Raw genomic sequence first — 27,519 nt, 5'->3', positions numbered from 1 at the left:
TTTGCGGGAGGGGGGGAAGAGGGAAGCGTAGCCACCGGCACAAACGCGCTTGCGCGGCACGTCCGTTTTGGCAGTCTCTGGAAGCCGAACATTAAAATGGCGGCGGAACCAAATGGATTTAAGAATCGCTTGGGATCAATCCATTTGGAGGAGTGCAATCCGCACAGGCTCGGCTTTAGATTCTGTGTCCGCCTTATCCACCATTCTGTTTCTTGAAACTGACAGTGTGGTTCTGACAATGTGGTTCTTGAAACTGACAAGCAGCTGCGAAGTCCTATTTTCCATATTGCAGAGCACTGGAAAATCATAGAATCATAGAATCATAGAATTGGAAGGGACCTCATGGGTCATCTAGTCCAAACCCCTGTGCTGTGCAGGGCACTCACAACCCTATCACTCATCCACTGTAACCTGCCACCCCCTTGAGCCTTCACAGAATCAGCCACTCTGTCAGATGGCTATCTAGCTTCTGTTTAAAAAATTCCAAAGATGGAGAACCCACCCCCTCCCAAGGAAGCCTGTTCCCCTGAGAAACCGCTCTAACTGTCAGGAACTTCTTCCAGATGTTGAGATGGAATATCTTTTGAATTAATTTCATCCCATTGGTTCTGCTCTGTCCCTCTGGGGCAAGAGAGAACAACTCTGCTCCATCCTCTATATGGCAGCCTTTTAAATACCTGAAGATGGTTATCAGATCCCCTCTCAGTGCCGTCTCCTCTTTGCTTTGTTATTAGTAGGGATGTGCAAAAAAAATAATAATAATAAGTTTTTTTCAGGCTCAGATTCAGCCTGAAAAAAATCAGTATATATTGATACACAGTATATGCTGATAGCAACATCAGGAATAATATTCTGATCGGCAAGATCCTCCATTATCTCTCCATTAAATTTCAAAGCCAAAATCTGAATGAAATGCCCAAAAACATCATATCAGGACATTTTTGTGAATTGAAAATTTTCTTTGACATTTCATTGCATTTATGCAGACAGTCTTACATGAAAAAACCACTTAAAGAACACAAATATCACAATGCAATTTATTAGCAAAAAAGAGCATGAAGATATGCAGAACTGTGAACACTGAGCAGAGGCAGAGCCAGTGCACTTTTATTTACAAGACACAACAGTGGGCACTTATAAAACAGGCAAAATACATGTGGGAATCAAATTGTGGATACTTTGTGCTTCATCCAGCTGGTAAAAACCACCATTTTGCAGAAAGGGTCAACCAAAGAAGACAAACATATACTTCATTTAAGACCTGCAATCTACAGATCTCTATATTGCCGTGGTTGTGATGTTATAGGAGCTTTGCCTGAGTCCAATCCTACTTCATATTTGAACACCACAAAGATCAAAAGACAAACATTAACATTATCGCTGGTTGGAGCATGTTGCAATAATCTTCATGAAGTTTTGATTGTACATACACTACACGGTGTCAGAAGTGGTTTGTGCTCAACCAATCCTTAATTGGGATACCTAATGCCTTTCAGAATAAAATTATCTCTATAATAAAATGCTGCTATTATTATCAGGGACAACTTGGTCTGGGGAGGACTGGGTCAGGAAGCAGTATATTCCATTCGGCACACATGCTTCAGAGGACCGGGTCAGGAAGCAGCATATTCCATTCGACACACATGCTTCTGAGGACCAGCCATCCACAAAGATACAAATGGTGCAACAAAATTTATGTCAAAGAAGGCTAGACCTTAAGGTCTGAAATGCTGGAGGCAAGCAGAGTCCTACTGAGACCTATGGAATTCAAGTGAGGGTAACTGTATATGAGACTGCAGGCTAAAACCTTAGAAACGAGAAGGCCTTGTAAACTGGGATGATTTGAGATGTGGAATTTAAAAGCAAACCTCGGATCAAAAACGAATTTTAAAAAGAGAGAGATTAATCAATTCTCATTTACAAAGGAAGGACCCAATCCAGCCAAAATGGACCTTTAACTGCAATAGGTAAGGAAGGAGCATGTGCTGGACTCTGTCTCATTGATTTTCGCAGAAATATAATGTGCTTCTTGTCAGGTGGAACGTACCCCCAAATGTTTGAAAAATGGCATGGGTGGTCTAGGTCTTTGTCCAGCTGGTCTTGTGATTGTGTAGGGGGCTATTTTTGTCATCGTATCATTTTTTGTCACTATAGGAAGGGCAACTGGCTTGAAGGCTGGCGGTTGCTGCTGGCTAGTAGAACAGAACAGGAGCTTTCCTAGAAAAGGCAGGACTTGATTGGTTGGTTGGTTTGTAACACTTCTTATCTAACTACTTTCCTGCTTGACGATGAGACTGTGGAGACATGTTTTGTGCTGGAGCCGCCTCCCCCTCCCATGCTCAAGCTTCCTCCATAGCTGCGTGAACTTCCGGAAGTGTAACCGCTCCCTCCGCCGGCAGCGATCCCACTACTGACACCACCGCCGCCGCCGCCAACACCCATTCCGAACCCGTAACCTCCGCCGCCACCGCCGCCGCTGCTCAGGCTAAGGCCTCCACTGCTCATCCGGCCGCCGCCGCCACCACCGCCACCGCCGACCCCAAGGCCATAGCCACTTCCGCCTATGGTGGAAGAGCTGCTGACCACAGCTGCAAGAGAAGCAACGAGGTTACTGAGAGAGCCTCCAGACAAACTTCCAACTTATTGCCACTGCTGGCAACTCTTTAGAAATAAGGTGAGTTTATTTGGGGAGAACCGAAGAAAAAACTTGCTCGGTTAAACCCATCTAGCTCATCATTCTGTCTAAGGGTCCAACTGCCCCCATCAGAGGTTTCTGGCTTGTCGTTTAACTTTTTCAAATGCCCCTGAAATCCTGTTTTCACAAACCCAAACATGACACAAAATAGCTGTAGGGCTGCCAGATCCAGGTTGGGAAATTCCTGGACATTTGGGAATGGAGCCCAGGAAGGACAGAACCTCAGTTGGGCACAGTGCCATGGTGTCTGCTTTCCACACCATGCATTTTCTCCAGGGAAACTGATGTCTGTAATTTGGAGATAAGCAGTCATTCCAGGAGATCCCCAAGTACCCCCTAGAGGCTGGCATGCCTGTTGCTGGAGGGCCTGGAGAAACTGGCCCTGTCACTTTAATAGAAGTTTAATTCGATGCCATTTACGTGGTGATTAGGGTTGTCATGTTCATTGGATGTATCCTCTTGCTTTCCCGGCATGGTCTTCTGCTTTTGTAATCTACTTTCTGCACTGTTTGCCTTAGGACGTTTCCTGATTGCGTCGTTTTCTAACCCTGCGATCCTACTCCTGTTGAATTGCTTTGGGATGTCTTGTGCAAACTAATTTCCTGCCTATCAAACGGTACGTCTTGTGCTGTTTTCTATATTTTGCCACCCCCTGCAGTCTCAGTGAGAAAAGCATTTTGCAAACAAGGTTAGTTAGTTAGTTAATTCAGTAACTTGCATTCTGTTCCCATTTTCACACTTTAAGACTCTAATAAAGGAACAGGACATTTTTGTCTGGGCCTGCCGGCAAGCCTAACTATAATGCAGGGCCTTCATTTTACCCTCTCACTTTCAGAAGTTCCAGGGAATAAGTTAGACTGAGCAAGTGGTCCAGGGCTGGGGGGGGGGGGGGAGCTAAACATATATTTCCCCATCACTAGCACTTCCCTAACCATTGTCTCCTTAAAATGATGGCCTCCTAAAAACATGGCCTCCTGAAAGCATGAGGGGATCGAAACACAAATCTCCCCTGGGTGCTCCTTGCTATTGTCACTGTTTAGGAGAGGCATTCCCCTTCTGACAGGAAGCTGCCTTGCCTTGCCTATCCTCCTTCCTCCTAGTTCACTGCTGCCAGGATCCTCGTGAGACTTCCTGTATCTTTTCTCATCTAGTGTATACAAGAAGGGATGCCAGTCCCCAGGTGGAACCTGGGAATCCCTTGGTTTTACTGCTGATCTCTAGGTGATAGAGATCAGTCCCACTGGAGAAAATGGTTGCCTTGGATGGTGGACTCCATAGCATTATGCTCCATTGGCTTTGACCTTTAAGACTATCCGGGGTCTGGGTCCAGTGTACTGGAGGGACCGCTTGCCTGTCTATGCCCTCCTCTCAAGACCAATACATTGGTGGTCCGTGGTCCAAGGGAAGTCTGCCTGGCCTCAACCAGGGCTAGGACCATTTTGGTTCTGATCCCCACCTGGTGAAATGAGCTCCCAGAGAATCTCAGGGTCTCAATAGAGCTAACTCAGTTCTGCAGGGCCTGTAAGACAGAGTTCTCCCAACAGGCGTTTGGCTGAGGCCAGGATAGTGACTCAGGTAATCTTGGACCCCGCTTCGAAACCTTGCTACCTAGAAATTTTAAATCTACTTCCATGATCAGAGGAGAACATCTCTGGTTGCAGTTTGGTTTTAATGCTGTTGATTGATGTTGTTTGATTAATGATGTATTTAATAGTGCTGCTATTAAATTATTGGTTTTAAGCTTGTTTTATATTACGATTTCTATTTTGAAATGTTGTTAGGTGCCACAAGCCGGCATTGCCAGGAGTGGCAGGTTAGAAATGGAAATAAATAAAATAAATAAATTGAGGTCCTTCCCCACCCCAAATCCCACCCACTCCCAGCTCTACCCTCAGGGTCTCCAGGCATTCCCAAACTCAGAGTGGGCAAGCCTACATACAAGCTGAGCTTTTTATCAAGTGGTTTCAAAAACACTTCCAGTTCTTCTCAATGTGTTCCGTGGTGCTTAGGCCCAAGTAGGATTGTGTGCATCCTAAAGAAAGATGACTCTCCCCCACTCCTCAATCTGGCCTTCACTTTCTCAAACTCTTTGAAGTAAAAGTACCCGCCTTTCAAATGAAATGTCTCCGCATTGAGATTTCTGGGCCGTTTCAACACTGAAGATGACAGGGCTGTAGTTGAATTTATGGGTGGTCTGACAACACATCTCCCTCCAGACCCAGGATGATGTCAACACTTATTTTGTTTTCTTTCTATGCTCCAGTATTCTACGACACATAATATGGTGAGTTTTCACAATTTAGCAGTGGTAGTGCACCTGCTTTGCTTGCAGAAGGTCCCAGGTTCAAGTTCTGGCCATCTCCAGTTAAATGAGATCAGAAAGGGCCCAGAGGTACGGGCTTATTTATCATGCCTGAACATTTCAACTCTCCCATTTCCAAACCGTAATAATGCTCAGAAGAGCCTGTGGGTAGTAAAAGCCTTCCAGCTGCACTCCAGTGTGCCTTCCAGCCAGAAACATGGTGCACAAGTTGAGGAGAGGAGCAGGGTTCATGATGGATATGCTGTACACAAAAGGCTCCCACCCAGAGCTAAGGCTCTACAGGAAAGGCACCCATATCACGGATAGTCATACGCAAGAGATTACTTGGAATACTTACATATGCTCACAGGAGCACTGAGTTCTCCAGACATCCTGGAAAAGAGAGAGGAAACATTGCCAGTCAATCGTCAACCCATTGACAAATATTAAGAATTATGGTCCCTTACTCTTGCACAGAGGGAGGGCAAAGGCCACTAGACTAGAGACCTGTTGCTGGCAATGAAAACAGCACAACCAGCCACTCGGTGGTGAAAACTGTCATCCAACGACAGCCGATTCACAGTGACCCCGCAGGGTTTTAAAGCAAAAAGTCAGAAAGAGGTGGTTGGCCATTCGCTGCCTCTGCAGAGCCCTGGGCTTCCTGGGGGGGGCCTTCAATCCTAGTACTAACCAGGGACAACCCTGCTTAGCTCCCAGTGCCAGGCCAGCCTAAGCTGCCTTTGCACACTCTCTTGGAAGTGCTCTGGGAGCAAGCTTGGTGAAGTGGTTGAGAGCGGCAGCTTCCAATCTAACAAGATGGGTTTGATTCCCTGCTTCTCCACGTGCAGCCAGCTGGGTGACTTTGGGCTCCTCACAGCCCTGATAGCGCTACTCTCACAGAGCAGGAATCTCAGGGCCCTCTCAGCCCCACCTCCCTCATAGGGTGCCTGTTGTGGGGAGAGGAAAGGAAGGGGGTTGTAAGTCGCTTTAAGATTCCTTTTAGTAGAGAAAAGAGGGGAATAAAAACCTTCTTCAAAAGGCCTCTCAGTGCTAAATGCACAATCTCTGTGGGCTTCTACAAGGCCAAAGGTCTTTTCCCATTATTTCTCCCCCTCCAAAGAGCAATAAGGCTATCTGACCGAAACCTGCTCAGGATCCCCGGCCCAAACGACGTAAGATTGGTCTCAAACAGGGCCAGGACCTTCTTAGCCTTGGTCCTGGCCTGCTGGAACACTCTGCCAATCGAGATCAGGGCCCTGCCGGACCTTAACTAATTCTACAGGGCCTGTAAGACAGAGCTGTTCCACCAGGCCTATGGCTGAGGTCCAGATAGTCCATCCAGAAGTACTGGCCTCACTGGTGAAATGGAGAGATCTGCCCTCCAAAGATCTTGAATTCCCCCCCAAAGTTCGAATTAGTTGGGGGCTACTTCCATTTACAAAATGTTTTATAGATTTATATGCTGCTTTTACCATGGTATCGTTTTATTTATTTATTTAGCTATTTATTTAACAATTTAGCAATTTATATACAGCCCCTCTCTGATGTACCATCTCAGAGCGATTTACAGTCTAAAAATTCAATAAAATCAATACAATTCTCATATATAAAATCGAATTACGAACTTTTTTAGAACTACAGATTAATTGCTGTTTGCATCAGCCATGATTACTGAGATCAATAAAGGGTTTGTAGTCAGCGGGATGTTGGGTATTAGGAAGAGTTAGAAGAGTAAAGGAGAGCAGAGAGGGGGCAGGAGGGAGGCCTCGGATTTTGATGTAGCCGTTATCTGACTGGCCTCAACCATGGGTGTGGCAGAAGAACTTTGCTTTGCAGGCCCTGCAGAACTCAAAAAGTTTGGACAGGGCTCTGATCTCTCCTGGGAGCTCATTCCATCAGGCAGGGCCTTTTTCAATCAAAGAGATCTCTGGGGAATATTTTGAATAAGGTGACCAGATTTTAACATTGGTAAAGTGGGACGCCATTGACCGGGGGGTTCTTGATTAAAAATTTGGTCTATATGGAGCAACAAAAAGTTTCATAGAACGCATAGAACACAAAAATAGTATTGTAATATATATATATATTTAATTTCAACATAAGTACAATTTGCCAGGTGCCCCCAAATGTCCCTCCAAGAGTGGGACAATCTGGTCACCTTAATTTTGAACCATATTGTTACCTACCATGAGCTTCCCAGGAAGGGTGGGATACAAGAATAAAATTTATTACGACTACAACTACAACTACGACGACGATGACTACTAGGGGCCAACCGCATTGCATTCAGGAATACAACAGGAGCTAGATTGGGGGGGGGGGGTAGAAGAACTCTGCAGACGGCCTCCCCCTCCCCCCAGGACCTGGAAAGGCTGCAGGCAGCTGTTATAGAATTCACTGGCAGGGGCAGGGATCTGCAGCCTCCAAGCCTCGGAAGGAAGTGGTAGGAGGAGGGGGTGGTCAGGGGTGGGGGACAGAAGGCAATTGGCTGACTGTTGGACAGACAGGCAGGCCGGTTGGAGGAGGAGGCACTCAGGGGCAGGACACCCGCCCTTTGTGGATGTTAAGCGCTGAGTGGCACTTAAGCCACGAGACATGCTCTCCCCCAAGGCCTTACCAGAAATATTAAGTAGAACATATTATTGTTTATTGTTATTATTGTTATTATTATTATTGCTTGCAGCTTTGAAAGTAAGCCTTGCTCTCCTGCCTTTACCAGAAGCAGGATGCCTAATGAACAGCAGCCAATAAAAGCTTATTTGTAGATCGCAAAAAGCTCTCCTGGTGGGTCAGCCAGCCCTTAAGGGCACAAAAGCAGCCAATGACCCTGGCGTGCCATAGCACATGATGTCTGTCCGTACACAGTGCCGTCTTTCTCCAGGGAAGAGTTAACAAGACCATCCGCTTCCCAAGGTCCTTCATTCCACAGAAAAGCACCCGAAGTACCCATCTGACAGGGGCTTCTCCTCCCTTGCTCTTAACAGCCCTATGAACCTGGCCTGAATGCTTGACATTGTTGACTCTCCCTTCTCAAGCAAAGGTTCCCAGGCCGACTCCCCACATACCAAGCTGCTAAGAAAGGGGAAATGAGCAGGCTGGGCTTGTTTGTTTCTGGCCACTTGGCAATCCTCTTCGAAATATAAATTTCAAATGTGTGAATTTACAGCACTGCCTGGTGATGCATAATAGATCGGGACTTGAGAGCTGCTTTCACTTCAGAATACATTTTGGAGGCACTAGTGGGACAGGAAGCAGTCAAAACTGGCAGAGTTGGGCTGATCTCTACCCATTTTAGTGAAAATTCGCTATTTTTTCCCTTCCTTCTGTTGAATTTACCCTGTGCTTGACGAACACGTTCTTTGAGGTTCAAGACAGTTCAAAAACAAAGTACATCATCCAAAGCATACCTCACTTGTCAAAGGGGATGTGGCTCAGTGGGAGAGCACCTGCTTGGCACGCAGAAGGTCCCAGGTTCAGTCCTCAGCTTCTCAAGTTGAAAGTGCCAGGTGTAAAAGACCTCTGCCTAAGACCCTGAAGAGCTGCTGCCAGTCTGAGTAGACAATATTGACCAGAACGGACCATTGGTCTGACTCAGTATGAGGCAGCTTCCTGTGTCCGTGTGTTGAAAGTCACTGCCACAGGATGTCGCAATGTTCACAGGACCAGATTGGTTTAAAGGAGGATTCAACAAATCCGTGCAGGATAAATCTATTGATGGGTTTTAGCCATGAAGGATCAGTGGAACCTCTGTTTGGGACTCAGTGTACCTTAAAACACCCATTTTGGGGAGAAGGGCAACAGGAGCGGGTGCCATCCCCTTCATGTCCTGTTTGCACGCCTTCAGAGCCAGCATGGCGTAGTGGTTAAAGTTTCAGACTAGGATCTGGGAGATGCAGGTTCAAATCCCCGGTCTGCCACAGACTATAGCCAGGTGACCGTAGGCCAGTCACATACCTTTGGCCTAACCTATGCCCCAGGATTTCAGTGAGGAGAAAACTGAGGGAGAATGAAGCTGTGAGCTGCTTTGGGGATAAAAGGAGGGTGAAAACATCTCAGTTAGTAAATAATTTCTGGTTCGTCAGTGTGAGAAATAGGATGCCTGAGCAGGTGGATGACAGGGACTCTCTTCTCCTGAGTGGAAGAATCACCAGGTGAAGAGATGAGACTGCATAACTTGACTGGGCCTTGGCCTTGGCCTTGCCAAAGGAGCCGTTGGATGGGAGAGAACAGCCTGGGCGAAGGAGCATGACTTCGGAGGGACCCGCGGCCCCATCAGCCCTGTCTCATGCCATTCGCCCTGCTTTGTCTTCCCAGTTGTTGAGTTTCCAATTGTGATCCCTGCCTTTAGGGATTCTGCAATCACAGCCACAGGCTGAGAAGGACCGGTTTCTGTGGTTGCTTCTCAGCTGCAGCCTGCATTGTTTCCCACAAGCCTGGGGGGAGGGTGCACCGGCCTTACAGTACAGCCACTCTTTCACTTCCGAGAGAACCGGCCTTACGGGATGGTTGCCGCTGTGCAGTTCAGCCCAGAACCTCAAGGAAAACATTTTGTACCAACTGGCTGTTTTGTAATGAGGGAGGTGTAACCACCGCCCATCTCCCTCTCTTCTTACCCCAGTTGCAAAACCCATTGCCGGGATTTGGTTAGCCCATTAGATTAACCCGGCACTACCATGGTGCAGTCATCTAAGAGCTCCCTCTAGTGGTGAGTGGGTTCTTCTGCAGGCTGGGCAGGCTTGGCTCCTCAGATCCCGAACAAATTGGGTAGACAAATCATGGCCATTCCTTCGACCTCTTTTAGACAGCAGTGCTGATCCAGGGTGCAACTGGAATCTTTGAGGGCCAGGGTCAAAAAATATTACTGGAGTCACATGCTTAGTTATGTTCTACTTTTGTACTCCACTTCTTTCCCCAGTGGGGGGACCCAAAGAGGTGAACATTAATCTCCCCCGTTTTATCCCCACAATAACCTTATTGAGGTAGGTTAAACTAAAAGTGTGTGGCTGCCGAAGATTATCCACTGAACCTCCGTAGAATGAGTGAGAATTTGATCAAGGGTCTCTCCTACTCAACACAGGTCTCCCAACACTTGTGGGTCTCTCATAAGGAACCCAGATTTCCTAGTCCAACCCAAATTTTAGTGAAACCCTGGAGTTTTATTGATGGTCCTGGAAGTGTTTCCTCAATGGGTGGGAGTTAATTAAGTTTTAATATTTAAAAAAAATTGTTAAACATGTATTGGGTGATATGACCATATATGGTCATGTCAACCCCCTCCCCCCCTGCCAGAATGGCCAATGATGGGCCTGGAGGAGGTGGGGAGGGGAGGGGCCCCAGGTGAGTATGTACACAGTTATACATCCCAGCCATATTCTGCATGATAGTGCCACTTCTGAGGTTTCTAAAGCCTGAATAATGTTTCAGCGGTTTCTCAACATTAAAAAAGTTGAGAAAGGCTGCTCTAACCACTATACCACAGTGATTCCTGTTGTGCATTTGGGCATGCACAGAGTGTAACTCCTTCTCACTTGAGTACTCATTCACAGATTTTTTTTTTCATAGACACGGTTACAGGTAAGGGTTTCGGTAGCACATTTAGACTGAAGAAGCAACCCTGAGGATTTTCCTCCCCTTTTGACCTAGGTGGTCCAGGCTAGCCTGATCACATCAGAACTCAGAAGCTAAGCAGGGTTGGCCCTCGCTAGTATTCGGATGGGAAACTCCCAAGGAATACCAGGGTTGTGCTGTGTAGACAGGCCACGGCAGACCACCTCTGAAAGATTCTTGTTTTGAAAACGCTACAGGGTTGCCATAAGTCAGCTGTGACTCGACCACACAAAAAAAATCACTTAAAAGAATGGTGTGAGAGTTCCCAGGGTTGGTTTTGAAGAAGAAGAAGAAGAAGAAGAAGAAGAAGAAGAAGAAGAAGAAGAAGAAGAAGAAGAAGAAGAAGAAGAGTTCTTATATGCCTCTTTTTCTCTACCTGAAGGAGTCTCAAAGCGGCTTACATTCACCTTCCCTCTCCCCACAACAGACACCCTGTGAGGGAGGGGAGGCTGAGAGAGCCCTGATATTACTACCTTTCTTTTCCTCTCCCCACAGCAGACCCCCTGTGAGGGAGGTGAGGCTGAGAGAGCCCTGATTAAGGTGATCAGATTGTCCCACTTTTGGAGGGACATCTGGAGGTACCTGGCAAATTGTACTTATGTTGGAATATATATATTACAATACTATTTTTGCATTCTATGCGTTCTATGAAACTTTTTGTTGCTCCATATAGACCAAATTTTTAATCAAGACACCCCCCCCCCCCGGGTCAATGGTGTCCCACTATACCAATGTTAAAATCTGGTCACCTTAGTCCTGATATTCCTGCTCTGTCAGAATAGTTTTATCAGTGCTGTGGCGAACCCAAGATCACCCAGTTGGTTGCATGTGAGGAAGTGCAGAATCGAACCCGGCCAGATTAGAAGTCCGCACTCCTAACCACTACACCAAACTCGAAGGCATGGGATCATGCTCATGAATTCCAGTTCATGGCCCTGTAATCATCTTAAGACCTGACCTGCATGGTCCAGGTGTGACCGATCTCATCAGATCTTGGAAGCTAAGTAGGGTCAGTCCTGGTTATCACTTGGATGGGAGAATTAGCGGGGAGGGGGGGGGAGCCCAGAGTTTCTATGCAGAGGCAGGCTATGGCAAGCCACCTCTGAATGGCTCTTGACTTGAAAACCCCACCAGGATTATTGGTAAATCGGCTGCAACTTGAGGGCATTTTCTGCATCCCTGCCTCTTGATGAAAGGATGGCATTCCTACAAATATGGCTATGCTTCAACCAGGCTGGTCACCTTATAGCAGGTCTGGAGCAGCAATCCAAAGTGATAAGAAATAAACTTACATAACAATAATAATTTTTAAAAAACAAATTAAAACGTCCTTGCAAGTAGAAAACCAATATAGCAAGCAAAGCGAGGCTGTAGCACTTTTCTCCACCTGCCTTTGCTTCCTGTGCTGCATTTCTATGAGCAGGGGATTTTTTTTTAACAAGCGTGCATTCAAAAATGTGCATCTCCACCTTCCACCTGCATTACTCAGTTATGCAGTCTGTTCTTATCACTTCAAGTCAGGATTCTGCTTGCGCTGAATTATCGCAACAGAACTGTGTTCCTGGCTCTCTTGAAGTCAGTGTCATTCTTCTTGCAGTTCATGAAACCCCAAGTTTCAGAAGAAGATGGCATTAGATGCCAAACAGAACAATTGCAATTAGATATGTATAACAGCTAGTAAATGTGGAGCAACTGATAGGCATGCAAAATATGCATGCCTGTAACTTCAGTTTACATTCCACCCTGAATGATGAATTTCTCAGCTAATCTGAATGTAAATAAAATATATGTGAAGACTTCAAAGTGTATGAGTGTGTGTGTGTATAATATTCCAATTATAACAAAGCACATTTCCAAAATATGCACAAAGATGTTATTCTAAATATGCCCATTAAACATGATACACTTCTGCCTCATAATAGCATCGCTATGTATAACTATGCAGAGAGATTAATGCAGTAAAAATGCCCCCCATTATCACTAGAACGATTCTCTTGCAGAATGCAAAACGGATCCGTTCCGTTTTTATTACACCCATCAGACCATTCAGAAGCAGGAAGGGAAAAAAGGATCAGATTCCTCCATATTTTAGGTGTGTACAAATTAGCTGCCGGAATCCATTTTTAACCATAGGGTGAATCACCATGAGAATACAAAATGTTCATGACCAGTCTGATTTCTGGAGAGAAGGGGGATGAACACTACCTTCGGGATCTACCTAACACAGGTGAAATGACTGCCATAAAATGTTTTAAGAAAATCAAATCAACGTATAAAATGATAATGAGTGTCTTTTTCTGCGCAGACTTAGTAGCCAAATATCCTGCTGAAGTTTAGAAGCAAGGGAGGGCAGAAAAACAGCATAAAGATGGAGTTGCAGAAAATGACAGGTTTTAATTTGGCTAGAGAGACGTCAATAGTTACTATAATGGGATTATCCTAAATACTTCACTCAAATGCCTATAGCACTAGTTGTAATAAGAATATCTCTGGATGTTCTTTGCCAGAACTTACCTGCATTCTTCTCCTTCCAGCAGAGTCCTGTACGTTGCAATTTCAACATCAAGGGCCAGTTTAACATTCAGCAGCTCTTGATAGTCTCGCAGTAGACGGGCCAGCTCATCCTTGGCACATTGCAGGGCACGCTGCAGTTCGGTGAGTTTTACCCTGGCATCTTTCAGGGCCAATTCTCCACGCTGCTCAGCATCTGTGATCGCCGTTTGGAGACAGGTAACCTACAGCAGAAGAAGAAAGTGTCTGAGCAAAATCATTCATGTGGGACATTACCGAATAGATAGGTTTATTATGTCTTTAATGGGGGTTTTAATGGGGATTTTAGAAGACTGCAACCCGCCACGAGCCGGCCTTGAAAGTGGCAGGGAATAAATCGAATAATAATAATAATAATAATAATAATAATAATAATAATGGTAAGGGTTATGATGATAACAACAACAACAATAACAACAACAACAATAAGGGGTATGGAAGGAACTAAAAAGTTGAGCTATAAAACAATATAACATTTTAACAATAATTTATTAAAGTATTTTATTAAATTTATTTATTAAAAACAAAGTAAAGACTATATAAAAACTATACAGCTCTAACTGCAGATGAGCAGACCAAATGTGTTTCGACTCTCCTGGGTCTTCCTCAGTGGTCAATAATATTAAATCATGCACTCTTATCTAAAACCAATTCTGAAGTATAACTGGGTGGTCAAGGGAAATCTATAAGGTGTAGCCCCAACAAATACTGGTAGTGTGTTTATTTCTGGAGCACCACCCTCTAAGATATGCAATATCTAGGAAGACCACTCTCAGCTATTGTTCCTGACTTTGTTAAGGTTGGGTTTTTGTTCCCTTTTTGGTTTTTGCGTCAAATGGGGTACGATCAGATGTATCGATTTTTCAAGCATCCACGAATCAGCCATTTCAGACAGAATGCCAAATGGTATGCCCATGCGGTTTCCACATGCTGGCCATCTTTGTGAGATTGGGCCATCCTAAAAGGGATTTTGGGTTCACTTAATGTTGCCAGCTCGGCATTCCTGTCATTGCTCATTGTCATAATTACGAAAATGAGGTCTTTCACGATTCTTGTAAGAAATATGAAAACAAAACAAATCCCCCAACTAAACAGCATATTATGAAAGATCACAATTTTCTTTCGTGGTGGTTCAGATTTTTTTGTTATTGTAGTCTCTGACGCTATTCCTTTTTACAAATAAGGCAGGATTTTCCTACTAAGAGCATGGAAACAAGTGTTCCATGGGTGGAAGGGGGTAAGAGAGAGACAGAGAGAGACAGAGAGGGAGAGAGAGCTTTTTTGGTTGACTGTAAGCTGTAACCGCTAGGCAGGATTGTCAGCTCTAGGTTTGGAAAAATGTGAAGACTTTCGGGGTGGAGAGGGACTTCAGTGGGGTATAACGTTATACAGTCCACCTTCTAAGTGGTTGCTTTCTCCAGGGGAACTGATCACAGCCTGGAGATGAGTTGTAATTCCAAGGGATCCCCAGGGCCTACATGAGGCTGGCATCTTGATCACTAGAATTGCATACATGTGAAAGGTATTCCAGTCCTGAAGAATATTTTGCCTTCTCATCTCCTCCCAGTTGCTGCCTTGCTGTGCCCAATTCTCCCTTCCATTCTACACTTCCCCTGCTTGCCTGCTGTTCTTCAAACCTTGGTGTAAACTGCACGGAGCTTTTATTCCAACCCCAGATCAATTCAGTCCCTGCCCTCTACACAGAATGTGATTTCCGTTTGGATTTGGGGCGATTTAAAATTTCCTTCTGCAACAAGAAGGATTGATCAGGAGTGACCCTACCTTTATTGTGCGATATCTTAGAGTGCTTTTAACCCTCAATATTTAAAGGCTGTTTTGAATCTGGGCTCTCCTCCGTGGTAGAGGACCCATGATTGGCCACAGGTGGTCATGTGACAAACTTGCCTTAAAGGAGAAGACCCTAATTTCAATCAACTTCTGTCGGTCCTGGATTTTTTCTCCCTTCTCTGCCTTTTTCGATCCTCTCCCACACCCCCTCCAAGAAAAGAAAGAGACTCCCTGCTTGTCTCCTCCCCCCCCCTTCAAGAAAAGAAAGAAAGAGGCTTATCTCCCCACCCTTCTGAACTACGCTAACCATGTGCAGAACACTATCCTGTTTCAATGGGGGGGGGAGAGGAAGATCCGAGTTCAAAGCGATCTGAATTCAACAAGATTGACAACGGAATAAACAGAGTAAGTGCAGACTCTGCCCTTATCTCCAAGCATATCTACCTCAAGATCCTCTTTATTGTGTCACTGAATGCCCTGGTCTTGCCAGTCTGCCTCTTCCTTGTGCTACTTTTTTCAAATTCAGTGGCTGCAGCACTGTTTGGGTTATTGCTACCCAATTATCCCACTCCTACCAATTATCCCATAGACTTTAATGCATTGATTCCTAACCAGATTTCTGGGGAACCTTGGAGTTCTGTAAGATCTCCCCAGGGGTTATGGGACCTTTCCCAGATGTTTGGATGGCCACTGATGTCACTAGAAATCACTGGAACCCATTTCTCCTGTTGTTCTACAGGTCTAGTCTCTTTCTTCACAATGGAAATACGGTAATTGATTGATTAATTGATTGATTGATTGATTGATTGATTGATTGATTGGCAGGTTCCCATATCTTACTTCTGCGCCTACGTCTTTGAAGTGGCATGTCGCCACCTCTAGGGTTCTTCAAAACCTGGAAAATATTTCAGGGGTTTCTTGACAGTTAAAAGGTTGAAAAAGGCTGCTTTAATTTTTAATATTAGTACCATTCGTTGCCTCGAAAGGAGGGGAGTGGTAGTCTATCTGCCTGGAATTTGTCATTGGGAGTTTCCTCCCAGAATACTACAGTTCTGCTACGTGGTGTGCAATTAGGAGAAAAGTTACACGACCACAAAATGGGAAGGGGCAACTGAAACCCATGGGAAATAATAATGAAATAGAGGTATGAAAACCAAACCATGATCAAAGAAACAACAATGAAACAAAGCCACACACAATGAACCATAGCAAAACCATCCCTTTGGAGATTAAGAACAACCAAAAAAAAATGAACAAAACAACCAACTCCCATGCACAAGTGTATGAAGTTTTGTTTCAATTGTATTCCGTCAAAATGTTTCAGTGATGCAGGGATTCTCAACCAAGGTTCTGGAGGATGCTGGGGTTATGCAAGAGCTCCCCAATGGTTATGCAACCCTTCCCAGAAGCTCAGATGGCCGCTAACATAATTACAGGGGTAGTCAACCTGTGGTCCTTCAGATGTTTATGGAATACAATTCCCATGAGCCCCTGCCAGAGTTGTAGTCCATGGACATCTGGAGGACCACAGGTTGACTACCCCTGCATAATTAGACATCACTGGAGTCCATTTCTCCTCTTGCTCAACAGGCCTAGTCTCTTAATGACCTCACTGGCTTGCTACAGTGAGGGGAGAAGACAAGGCAGTTTCTTGGGATAGAATAATAATCTAATTCTTAAATGCCCCCATGCAATTGGCCAATAAAAATTGTGTGTGAGAACCATTCATGAATCATCCAACATCTTGTCAGCACTGGCCATAATTTGTCAAGGTTTAAGACACAGATTGGTCTACCTGACTCCTACCTCCGGAGATCCTGGTAGCACCGGGGGGGGGGTGCTCTCTGGAAGCTCCCCCCCCCCGCACTTACCTGAACTTAGAAGACCATCTGGCATGGTGATATCACCCAGAAGAGACATTGGCACATTGGAAATATTAGGGGTGATGCTCTGGCTTTTGGGGAAACTCTGGTTAAAAAAATCAGCCTCAAACCATAGTTTTGTCCCAAACCCAACAACCCTGGTGTGTTGATTTCACTTCCAGATGATGTTGGAAATTGGGATATTCTTCCTGGTCCCGATGAGTGCAGGGGAAGGAGGTCTGTGGGAGAGGATTGATGTGCAAACAGCTGTTTTTCTTGGTTGGGGATTTCCCTCCACTATCTAAAACCTCCAAAGCAGGGGGGGCAATAACAAAGTGGGGGTTTCATCGGCCCTACGGGGGGTCTGGAATCCCTAGATCCTGGAGATCCTTGGACCTGAAACTGTGAACTTGTGCATGCTAAGCACACTCTCTGCCCTTCAACCAGGGCCATTTCTGCTCAGGAGGAAAATACATGAAGCCTACAGAGATATATCTTCCAAGCCATATATCCATACGCACAAGAAATATAGTTGTTGCTCTACGGAAAATGGTCCCTACCTGCTTCTTCGTATTTTCGATCTCTGCCCTCAGCCTCTGGATGACCCGATTGAGCTCAGCAATATAATTCCTGGTGGTCTTCAAGTCGTCGCCGTGTGTACTGGCTGTGTGCTGAAGTTCCTGAAACTGTAACAAAGACATTTCTTAGGAACCGAGTTTTGGGCCTGCCAGCAGAGAATGCTTTCACACGGCCTCCTATCTACTGGGGAGTTCCAGGCAGCCCCAGTTTAAGGATTCCCGGGGCCTTAGCAGAGCACACAGCAGCTCCCTGCTTCACGAGCCAACAGGGGCTGGCGCCTTACCTTGCCTTGATACCAAGCTTCGGCCTCAGCCCGACTCCGGTTGGCAATGTCCTCGTACTGAGCTTTCACTTCAGCGATGATGCTGTTGAGGTTCAGGTCTCTGTTGTTGTCCATCTGGAGGACGACGTTGGTGTCGCTGATCTGCCCTTGGATCTGAGCCAGCTCCTGCCGGGCCAAAGAAAGGAGATCATTCAATTGTTGTGACTGACCCAATGACAGGTTCCGGTTTGTGTCTGTGTAAAGTGCCAACTCACACATGTTAAATAAGGCACTTTCAGTACATTTTCAATGCACTTTAAAAGTAGCTTTTCCTGTCTCGCACAGGACAGTCCAGCTGCAAAAGCACATTGGAAGGGTGTTATCCAACATGTGCAGAAGGGGAAGTCTCAGTTGAATTATAGCAACCTCAGCAAGGGGCTTTCAAGTGACGGTGGAAGTGCCTTTCTTTAAGGGTCTTCCTTAGTGGTGCTCTCCCTTCCAAGTACTGACCCTGCTTAGCTTCAGAGATCTGACAAGATTGGGCTACCCCGTGCTGCTTTCCCAGTTTCTGGTTTGATGCTCCCCAATAACCATAGCTACTGAGTGACCCACTAACGACAGCAATTCACATGAAATCTGATTCGCATGAAATCTGAACTGAGCCATACAGTTAGCTTAATTGGGAGTCGGCGTCATGTAGTGGTTAAGAGCGGCGGCCTCTAATCTGGAGAACCAGATGTGATTCCCCGCTCCTCCACATGCAGCCAGCTGGGTGACCTTGGGCAAGTCTCAGTTCTCTTAAGAGCTGTTCCCTCAGCCCAACCTACCTCACAGGGTGTCTGTTTCAGGGAGATGAAGGGAAAGGTGTTTGTAAGCCACTTTGAGACTCCTTCAGGTGGGGAAAAGTGAGTATAAAAACCCAGCTCTTCCTCTGCTAAATTTATCCAGAGCTTTGCATGTTATCTGAACTGAACTGTGCCAGTGCTTCACCCATCACTGAAACAAACATGCAGACTCCTGGTGTATGCATTTGCTGCTTGAGTAGAGTAGCCACATTCTGCGGCCCTCATAGAATCATAGAAAAATAGAATTAGGAACCTCCATGGTCATCTAGTCCAACCCCCTGGACAATTCAGGAACTACAACTACCCTCCTGCCTCCCACCCTGTTGAAAAATATTCACTTTCTGAACCCCCCAAAATAATCAAAAGCAGTATAATACTAACTCTAAATACTCCTGTTGAGGGGAAGAAAACCGATCATTGATAAATGGGAACAGCTCAATGAGAACTCACATGATTCCTTCCCAGCTCTGCACAGAGACAGAGAGATGAAAGAGCAGGGCTGAGAGATTTAGCTCCCTGACAGGCCTCGGAAATATCACATAGAATCACAGAATCATAGAGTTGTAAGGGGCCATACAGGCCATCTAGTCCAACCCCCTGCTCAACGCAGGTTCAGCCCTAAGCATCCTAAAGCATCCAAGAAAAGTGTGTATCCAACCTTTGCTTGAAGACTGCCAGTGAGGGGGAGCTCACCACCTCCTTAGGCAGCCTATTCCACTGCTGAACTACTCTGACTGTGAACATTTTTTTCCTGATATCTAGCCTACATTGTTGTACTTGTAGTTTAAACCCATTACTGCGTGTCCTCTCCTCTGCAGCCAGCAGAAACAGCATCCTGCCCTCCTCCAAGTGACAACCTTTCAAATACTTAAAGAGGGCTACAATGTCCCCTCTCAACCTCCTTTTCTCCAGGCTGAACATTCCCAAGTCCCTCAACCTATCTTCATAGGGTTTGGTCCCTTGGCCCCAGATCATCCTCACGTTAGAGCATCTGAAGAGCGGTTCGCAATCTGTCAAGGCGCCAATCACACTTGCTGTTTATATGTAAAAGTGATGTTCTCATCTCTGCAAACAGTGAGGCCAGGGCTATGAGAGGCAATGAGAAGGCTACCCATTTTATCTCAACACAACCTTGTGAGGTTGGTTAATCTCTCTCACACACACTCACTTTCACACATATACAGAGAGAGAGAGAGAGCGAAAGAGCAAAAGAGCGAATGAGAAAAAGCTTAACCAACTTCACAAGGATGTGGTGAGATAAAATGGGTTCTCACTGGGAGAGAAAAGCATGGCATAAATAACCAAAGATCTAACTAACGTCAATCCGATTCTGATCTGTACCCTGGACAGGGTCTTCATTATGCTGGTTGTCAGGGATCAAGATTCCTTTGTGGAATGCAACCAGGATGATCAGCATGATAGGATTTAGAAATAATTTGTCCAAGTTTTTGTAAAATACTGTTTTTGGAAAAATAAGAATGTTGAAGCGAAGCTCTTACCGCTTCATAGAGGGCTTTCAGGAAGTTTAGTTCATCCGTTAAGCCATCTGACTTTGCTTGAAGCTCTACTTTGTTCATGAAGTAGCCATCTACGTCCTGAAAAAACACAATGGATTTGTAGTCTGTTAAAACACCACCGGAGCAACAGCAGTGAAGGACAACGTAAGAAGAATCCTAACTGAATCTGACCAAGGGTCCATCTAACCCAGGATCCTGTTTCCAATAGATTTTATATTCAGAGTATCCTTCCTCCACATTTGGATGCTCTTATTAGCTCTTGTAGAACTGCTGCTTCATATTTATTACTTCGATAATCTTTACAACAAGCCCATAAGGTAAAATATTATTGTATTCATATTGCAGATGGGGAGGGAGGGCTGAACGATAGCTCCCTTTGAAGCCAACGCAGTTGAACAAAGGTTTCAAATAAAGTCTCCATAGTCCACTAGTTTAGCCAATATGCTAAAGATAATCTCTTCCTTTAAACCGATGTAAAATGCAGAGGCATCTCCTCTGATTGCTATCAGGTGGAGCCAATGGATCCAAAGTTACCAGCAAAAGCAGAGTGTAGCTTTGGCCATAGCAGAAGACTGATCATTCAGTCAACTGGAGAATGGCCAGGTGACTTCTAATTTGAACCTCATTTTCTGACACTCCCATCCCCCTTAAGAGCTCAATCAAAAATTATTTCTTCCCAGAAATAGAGCTGTGAAAATAAATAGGCGTTCTTTTGTACTTAAGGATCTTTCAATAAAACTGGAGGCCATTGTTGCTAATATAGAGGTCACTCAGCTACTAAAGAACCTCAAAGGGAAAATCAAGTGGGAAATTGCTGAAGTAGCAGTCAACAAAAAGTTCAATGCCATCTCCTCACCAGGCCTCAGCAATGGCCTGTCATTTCTCATTTAAGTGCTACTATTTTAGCACATACAACCCTTAACAGTTGTTAATGTGCACCACTACCCAGTGTACAACACCTATTTGTGTTAATTCTGCTTTGCCTATCAACAGTTGGGAGTGATCCTCATTACACTAAATGGGCTGATTATTCTTTTGATTGGCCTCCCTTTGTAACATCTCTCCCCTCCAACAAACGCACCTCTTTGTTGTCGGCATCTTTGAGTATAAATACATTTGCCTATTCAATGGCTGAACATGGCATGCATTTGATGATGCAAACCCTGGTTCATGAAAGCATAAACCTTGTTAGTCTTTATGGCACTGCTTGGTTTTTATTTTAATCTGGCTACCCACCAGGAGTCAAGAATCTTTTTTGTTTGAAGAATCATAGAATTGGAAAGGGACCTCCAGGGTAATCTAGTCCAATCCCCTGCAAGAAACGCCTCTATCTCCTCACCCACAGTGACCCCAGTTCCATGGCCAGATGATCCCCCCCCCCCAAGAAAATCCCTGACCAGTCTTGCCTGGAAGAAGTTCACCTTGCCTGGAAGAAGTGGTGATCAGCATTTCCCTGGACATACAAGAGAGGGCCATGAATCAATTTTAAAGAACAGACTGTTACCTTCTTGATGCCAACAAAATCATTTTCAGCTGCCGTGCGCTTGTTGATTTCATCCTCATATCTGTTGGGGAAGAAGGCAAGCAGAATGTAAAAGAATGGCAAGAAATGGCATTGCCACATTTCCGCCTCTGATGTTAGAACTTAATCTTTAGTGTGTTTTCTGGCATCCAGATCGCTTCATACCGAGCCTCTGCTCAGACACGGTCATCCGGGACAAGCTGTTCCATGTTTCACATAAACATTTTTTGGTAGCCGATTTGGTTCTCATAAAACTCACAAGGGACAGAAATATATGAAAAGGGCAATGACCTTTGTCCAGAATCTTGGCCCCCATCTCTGAGATGACATTTCAACTCCAGTCTTCCAGCCGCCCAACCCAGCCACATCAAGGGTCCGTCCCCTTGCTAAATTGATTTGAAACCACTGCCAATATGAAATCCCGAACCAGAGGAGATGAAATGGAAAGAAAGGATTAGGTCTTGCTCTGCTTAATCAAAAAAAAAAACAAACAAGCCCATAAATGGACTTAGCACAGTTCTGCTTGCATAAGGTCTTCTGCAACGCCACAGGCTTTCTTTTCCTATATCTTACCGTGCCCAGAAATTGCTTAAACAAGTGTGTGTGGGAGGGGAGATAGCTATGTTGAACCTTGTGCCAAGGACTGCTTGTGCAAGGACCAAGCACACGTAGAACTCTTCCAGTGGGTCAAAGTCAAACAGGTGAGGAGAAGCTGGGCAAAGCAGACCTCATGTCATGACAACAGGAGCTGTGTGCATGGGGCTGGGGAGATCAAGTCCATTTATGGGAATCTTATAACATCTGTCTGAAGGTTTTTGCCTTAAGGATGCTTGGGGGAAAGCCCCATGGCTCATTCTCACCAAGACCGTTTACATGCTGGGAACGTCACTGTCCCAGCTCCCATGCAGGAGCACAAATCGGGGGGTGGATGAGGCACACCGGGCCAAATGCTCCGCAGTGTGGGTGCAGGAAGAGGTGGGGCAACCTGCCACGACTAAAACTCCAGCCTGCAGCCCGGCATGAAACCTCCAATGCGTAAACAGTCCAAGACTGCCTTCTTGGTGAAGAGCATGGTAGGAAAGTTTCTCTGGCACATCTTCAGCATTTGCTTTTAATGGGGTGAACGATCATCTTCTATATGATGGTAATTACAGCGCCTGGATTTTATTGCCCTGTTTCACAATTTTTACAGCCATTTAAATGCTTGTTCAAAACACCTTCCCTTCTTTAACGTGCAGTGAAAGCACCTCCCATCTTCTCCACCACAGCCTGGAGTTCGTGCCAGAACATCTGAGATATCATTGCCTGATACAAAGTCCCTAAGGCTGCAGCTCCACCTCAGTCTCATCGCTGGATTGACCTGAGGAGTGATGATGGACTGCTCCATTTCATGTGGTGGGAGGGAAGAAGGGGGTAGGAGTGCCCAACGTGCTGAATACAAGCACAGAAGGAAAACAGATGGGCTATATCTTTTTCCCAAGAAATGCTTGGGAAATGTTTCCCCTCTCAAGAGGGCCCAAAAAATAGGATCCCTTCTGTCAACTCTCTCAAGTAGCATAGTCCGAGCTACCTCTCCAGAATTCTACCACCTTGTTCTTCTAAGTGTCTCGGCCAACTTCCTGTATCATCCCCAGACTCACTTACTTCTTTCTGTAATCTTCCACAAGATCCTGGACATTTCTCAGCTCTCCGTCCAGTCTTCCCCGGTCATTCACCAGGCTATCCAGCTGCCTCCGAAGGTTGTTGATGCATGCCTCAAACAGGGGGTCGATGTTGATTTTCGTGGTCATGCTGCCATGTTGCTGCAGGAGATTCCATTTGGTCTCGAGAACCTTGTTTTGCTGCTCCAGGAACCGAACCTGAAATCCATCAAGAGACAATGAGGTAGCCTCAAAAGCACAGTGGGAACCCAAACACACAATGGTCCATGCATACAACAGCCAAATGAGAAATCTGTGATGGGTTCACAATAGCACTGTGGCCCCCTAAGACAAGTGGGCACACTGACGTCTAATTCAAGATTGACCCATGTTAGAATGAGGCAGGAATGACACAATGGCTCAGGAATCATGGCTTGGATTTCATTGCAGATACTGCAAAAACCACAGAAACTTCCCTTAACCACAGTAACTACCTCATGGTGCGGGATAGTGACTAGAACAGAGGTGGTCATTCTGCAACTCACAGAGATCCACATTTGTGATTACCGTCAAGCACAAGAGCCACAGTGTCTTCCATCCCCAGCTGAGGCCTATCCTCAGGGAACCTCACATCTTACCCATTCCTCCTGCACCAGCTTCTTCAAGGTGAGAACCACCTGCCGGCCACAAGCCCCACTAAATAAAAGCTTGGCCCACTTTCCTAAAACACACAGGAAATGCCACACCAGGGACAGATGCTCAGAAGAGCCATGAGTGGCATGCCCAAAAACCACTGAGGAAGTATCACTGAGTTAGAGTATCAGACTAGGGGCAGAGAGACCCAAGGTCAAAGGCCTGCTCAGCAGTTCCCCCTGTTGGGCCAGAGAAACCCATGGAAAAGATTTTTTTAAGTGGTTGAAAGATCTACTGGATTAGTGAAATAAGGGATGGTTAAGATCACCTGGATAGCAATTGCCTTTCTAATTATTTGTTTATTTTTACATTTATATGCTGCCCTGAGGCTTGGCCTCAGGGCAGCTCACGACAGTCATAGGTAATAACAATAAAATGATAAAACCAAGTTATAAAATCCTAAAATATGATTACGTTTAAAGCATTACAATTTCAGAAGAGCCACCTCCTCCCTTGCACGAGAGGGACACGTAAAGTGCATTCATTCTTAGTCATCCATAGCTGGTGTTAGACGATGTTTTGGGAGGCCGGAATTTTTGATGGGATTTCTAGGCCTCAACCATAGGCCTGGCGAAACACCTTACAGGCCCTGTGGAACTGGCTGAGGTCTCAGGGCCCTGATCTCATTGGGTAGAGTTGAAAAAGCCCTGGCCCTGGCTGAGGCCAGTTTAACCTCCTCAGGGATCTTGAGCAGGTTTTGCTCATTGGATCTTAAACTTCTTGGGCGGACATAGTGGAGGAGGCAGTCTCACAAGTACAAAAGTCCCAGACCACCTTTGCAAACTAGACCACAGTCTTGCAAGGTAGAACAGTATGATTATCCCCACATTGCTGTGGGGGAAGTGTACATGCCAACCAAGGCTTATATCCATAGAATCATAGAATCATAGAGTTGGAAGGTGCCTCCAGGGTCATCTAGTGCAACCCCCTGCACTATGCAGGACACTCACAACCCTATCGCTCATCCACTGTAAACTGCCACCCCCTTGAACCTTCACAGAATCCAAAATTAAACTTTATTGGTCTTAAAGATGTCACTGGACTCATTGTTCTTTTGCTTCAAACCAACACCTGAATCCGGCTTCAGATAGTCACTGATAGAACTACAAATCCAGGAAGTTCAAATCCAGGAAGTTTTTTGGGTGCAAGAATTGGGCCACGTGTCATAAGCTTTGTCACCAACACACCAGGAAAATTGATCTTGCTTGCTCTTGTGCCTGATTAATCAAAGCAAGGCAACCAGCAACCTGAAAATGGCGATGTTTGATAAAATAACACCTTTCTTAAAAGTTTTTACATTCAGAACTTAAAAAAAGCTACGCTCCGCAGCTGATCCTAGTTGTCCTCATGTCAGTCTGCTTTCATATTTGCACTTCTGAGAGCTCTCAAACTTCTAACCTTCCAACAGAAACAGCTGGGTGTGTTTCTCTGCCTCTACAAACAGCTTGAGGTACAGAAATCATCAGTTAAAACTTTTCTCAGCTCTCAAGGGGACCATCTTGCACATGAAGCTGCTCCTGCAAGCACAGCTGCAGTGACTGGTTGAAAAGTTGGCAAACCTAGAAGATTTTGTGTCATACTGCTCTTGTAGTTATTCCAGTGCATGTCCATGTTCCTCCCCATCATGTGAGTGGCTTTTCTTTAATCAACTCAGCCAGGGAATGAACAACTTGTTAGAGACAAGCAGGAATCTAGGCCTCACCCCATATCATAACCAGGCCTACCTGCCACAAATCCCTGCTATTTGTGGCAGTCATGCCATAAGATAACCACACATGATCTTACTCCATAATACCTTTGATATAGAGATGCCAGCCTCCATGTGGGATCTGGGGATGTTGCGTAATTAGAGCTCATTTCCAGACTACAGAGATCAGTTCCCCTTGTGAAAATGAATACTTTGGAGGGAGGATTCTATGGCATTGCAGCCCACTGAGATCCTGGTCCTCCTCAGCCTCCATCCCCAGATCTCCAGAACTTTTCCAATCTGGGTCTGTCAACCCTACCCCACATCCCTCACCAGTGGCTGGGAGAATCTGGCCACCCTATTTGGAAGCCACCGACTCAAGCTTTGATATTTGCTCTTACCCCTGAAAATGGGCTCGCAACCTTATCCCGTGCTTCATCTCCCTCCGACCTTGGAACACAACTCATCTCCTTGTAACCCAAAACCCATCCGCATAATCGACTCACCTTGTCAATGAATGATGCAAACTTGTTGTTGAGGGACTTGATCTGCTCCCTTTCGTGCACTCGCACTTTCTGGATCTCTGGGTCGATTTCGAGATTGAGTGGCGACAGGAGGTTGGAGTTGACCGTCACTTGTTGGATGCCTCCAGGAGGAACCATGGGGCCTACTCTTCCACCTCCAATAAAGCTCCCCATTCCCATACCACCCCCATATTCTCCAGCCCCAAAGCCCCCACCTCCAAAGCCCCCAGCTCCATAGCCTGCTACTCTATAGGCTCCAGTTCCAAATCCACCGCCACCAAAACCACTTCCACCGCCCCCAAAACCACTTCCGCCAAACCCAGCACTACCACCATAGAAGCCGACAGGACCACCAGGGCAAATGGCGGTGCTCTTGGTGCCCCCTAGGCTGTAGAGGCTTCTACTACCAAAGCCCCCTACCCCTACACTTCCTCTCCCACCTAACCCTACACTTCCACTTCGGGACAATGAAACTGAGCTGAAGCTTCCTCTTGTCCCGCCAGGAATGGCGGTGCTGGAAGAGGTGTAGCCACTGGAAATCCTGACCCCACTCCCAGATTTAGAGCTGAACTGCCTGCTCATTGTGTCTGATTCAAAAGATACAGAAGAGATTAGCAAAGAAATGGAAGGAGAGCGAGCGAGAGAGAGAGAGGACTCCGGACCCCTCTCTGAGGTGGGTCCTTGGCCTCCCCTCTATTTATACCCAGATGTGAAGAGATGGGCTTGGCTGGGATTAGGTGATTAATGAAGACTTAGATCTGACAGCAACAAAATCCTTTTCAATGTTCTTAAGTGTTTCTTTGAAGTCAAGCGAGACACAAAAATTGCTTGGCTTGCAGGCTCTAATGCCACACACAAAAAAAATTTGTGTACGCTAACAAATTAATTTTCCCACCACCGACACCACACCTAAATCAAATATAATTACTGCATCTCACCAAAGAGGATTTTTGTTTTCTTAAAAAAAAAAACCCAAAAAAAAAAAAAACCTTCCACTTTAATACTGTTCTTCAGTACCTGACTTCAAAGGTTCATTTCCCTCCCACCTCCCATCCGTTTTTTTAAAAAAGAACTCTATCTTTGGCTTGAAATCTGTCATTCCTCAATGATAATGAAGAGGGCTGTGAGGCAATTTCGGTTTGAGGGAAGTCTCTTCAAGCACCAACTGTCCTTTTGGAACATGAAGAAGTACATTTCTTAGCCCTTGGCTATTTTCAGGATCTGCCCTAGGCAAAAAACAAAAAAAAATCTACTTCAGTTGCTATTTGGAAGTAATGTGTTTTTCCCCCCTCACCACAAACTGAGTTTATTCTGCTTAATTATTTATTCTGCTTAATTATTTATTATTATTATTATATTTATATTTATACCCCGCCTCCCCCCGAAGGCTCGAGGCGGCTCAGTCAACTGTGTTCTTGGCAGGGTGGCCAGCTATGAATGACCAAA

The 27,519-nt window shown here is 45.5% G+C and overlaps 1 protein-coding gene across 1 annotated transcript; it reads right to left on the bottom strand.

Annotated features, from left to right (window-relative positions):
* Positions 1-1,072: 1,072 nt before the first annotated feature.
* On the bottom strand, positions 1,073-26,754 carry LOC143833270 (keratin, type II cytoskeletal 75-like). Its single transcript, XM_077328881.1, has 9 exons — positions 26,056-26,754; positions 23,174-23,388; positions 21,512-21,572; positions 19,990-20,085; positions 17,667-17,831; positions 17,365-17,490; positions 13,119-13,339; positions 5,356-5,390; positions 1,073-2,588 (listed from the first exon to the last, which is right to left on the bottom strand). Exons 1-9 carry the CDS (start codon positions 26,653-26,655, stop codon positions 2,263-2,265), a joined length of 1,845 nt encoding a protein of 614 aa, XP_077184996.1. The 5' UTR covers positions 26,656-26,754; the 3' UTR covers positions 1,073-2,262.
* Positions 26,755-27,519: the final 765 nt, after the last annotated feature.

Source organism: Paroedura picta, chromosome 3 (assembly GCF_049243985.1).
Source record: "Paroedura picta isolate Pp20150507F chromosome 3, Ppicta_v3.0, whole genome shotgun sequence".
NCBI classification, from domain to species: Eukaryota; Metazoa; Chordata; class Lepidosauria; order Squamata; family Gekkonidae; genus Paroedura; species Paroedura picta.
This window is presented reverse-complemented; position numbering and strand designations above follow the sequence as displayed.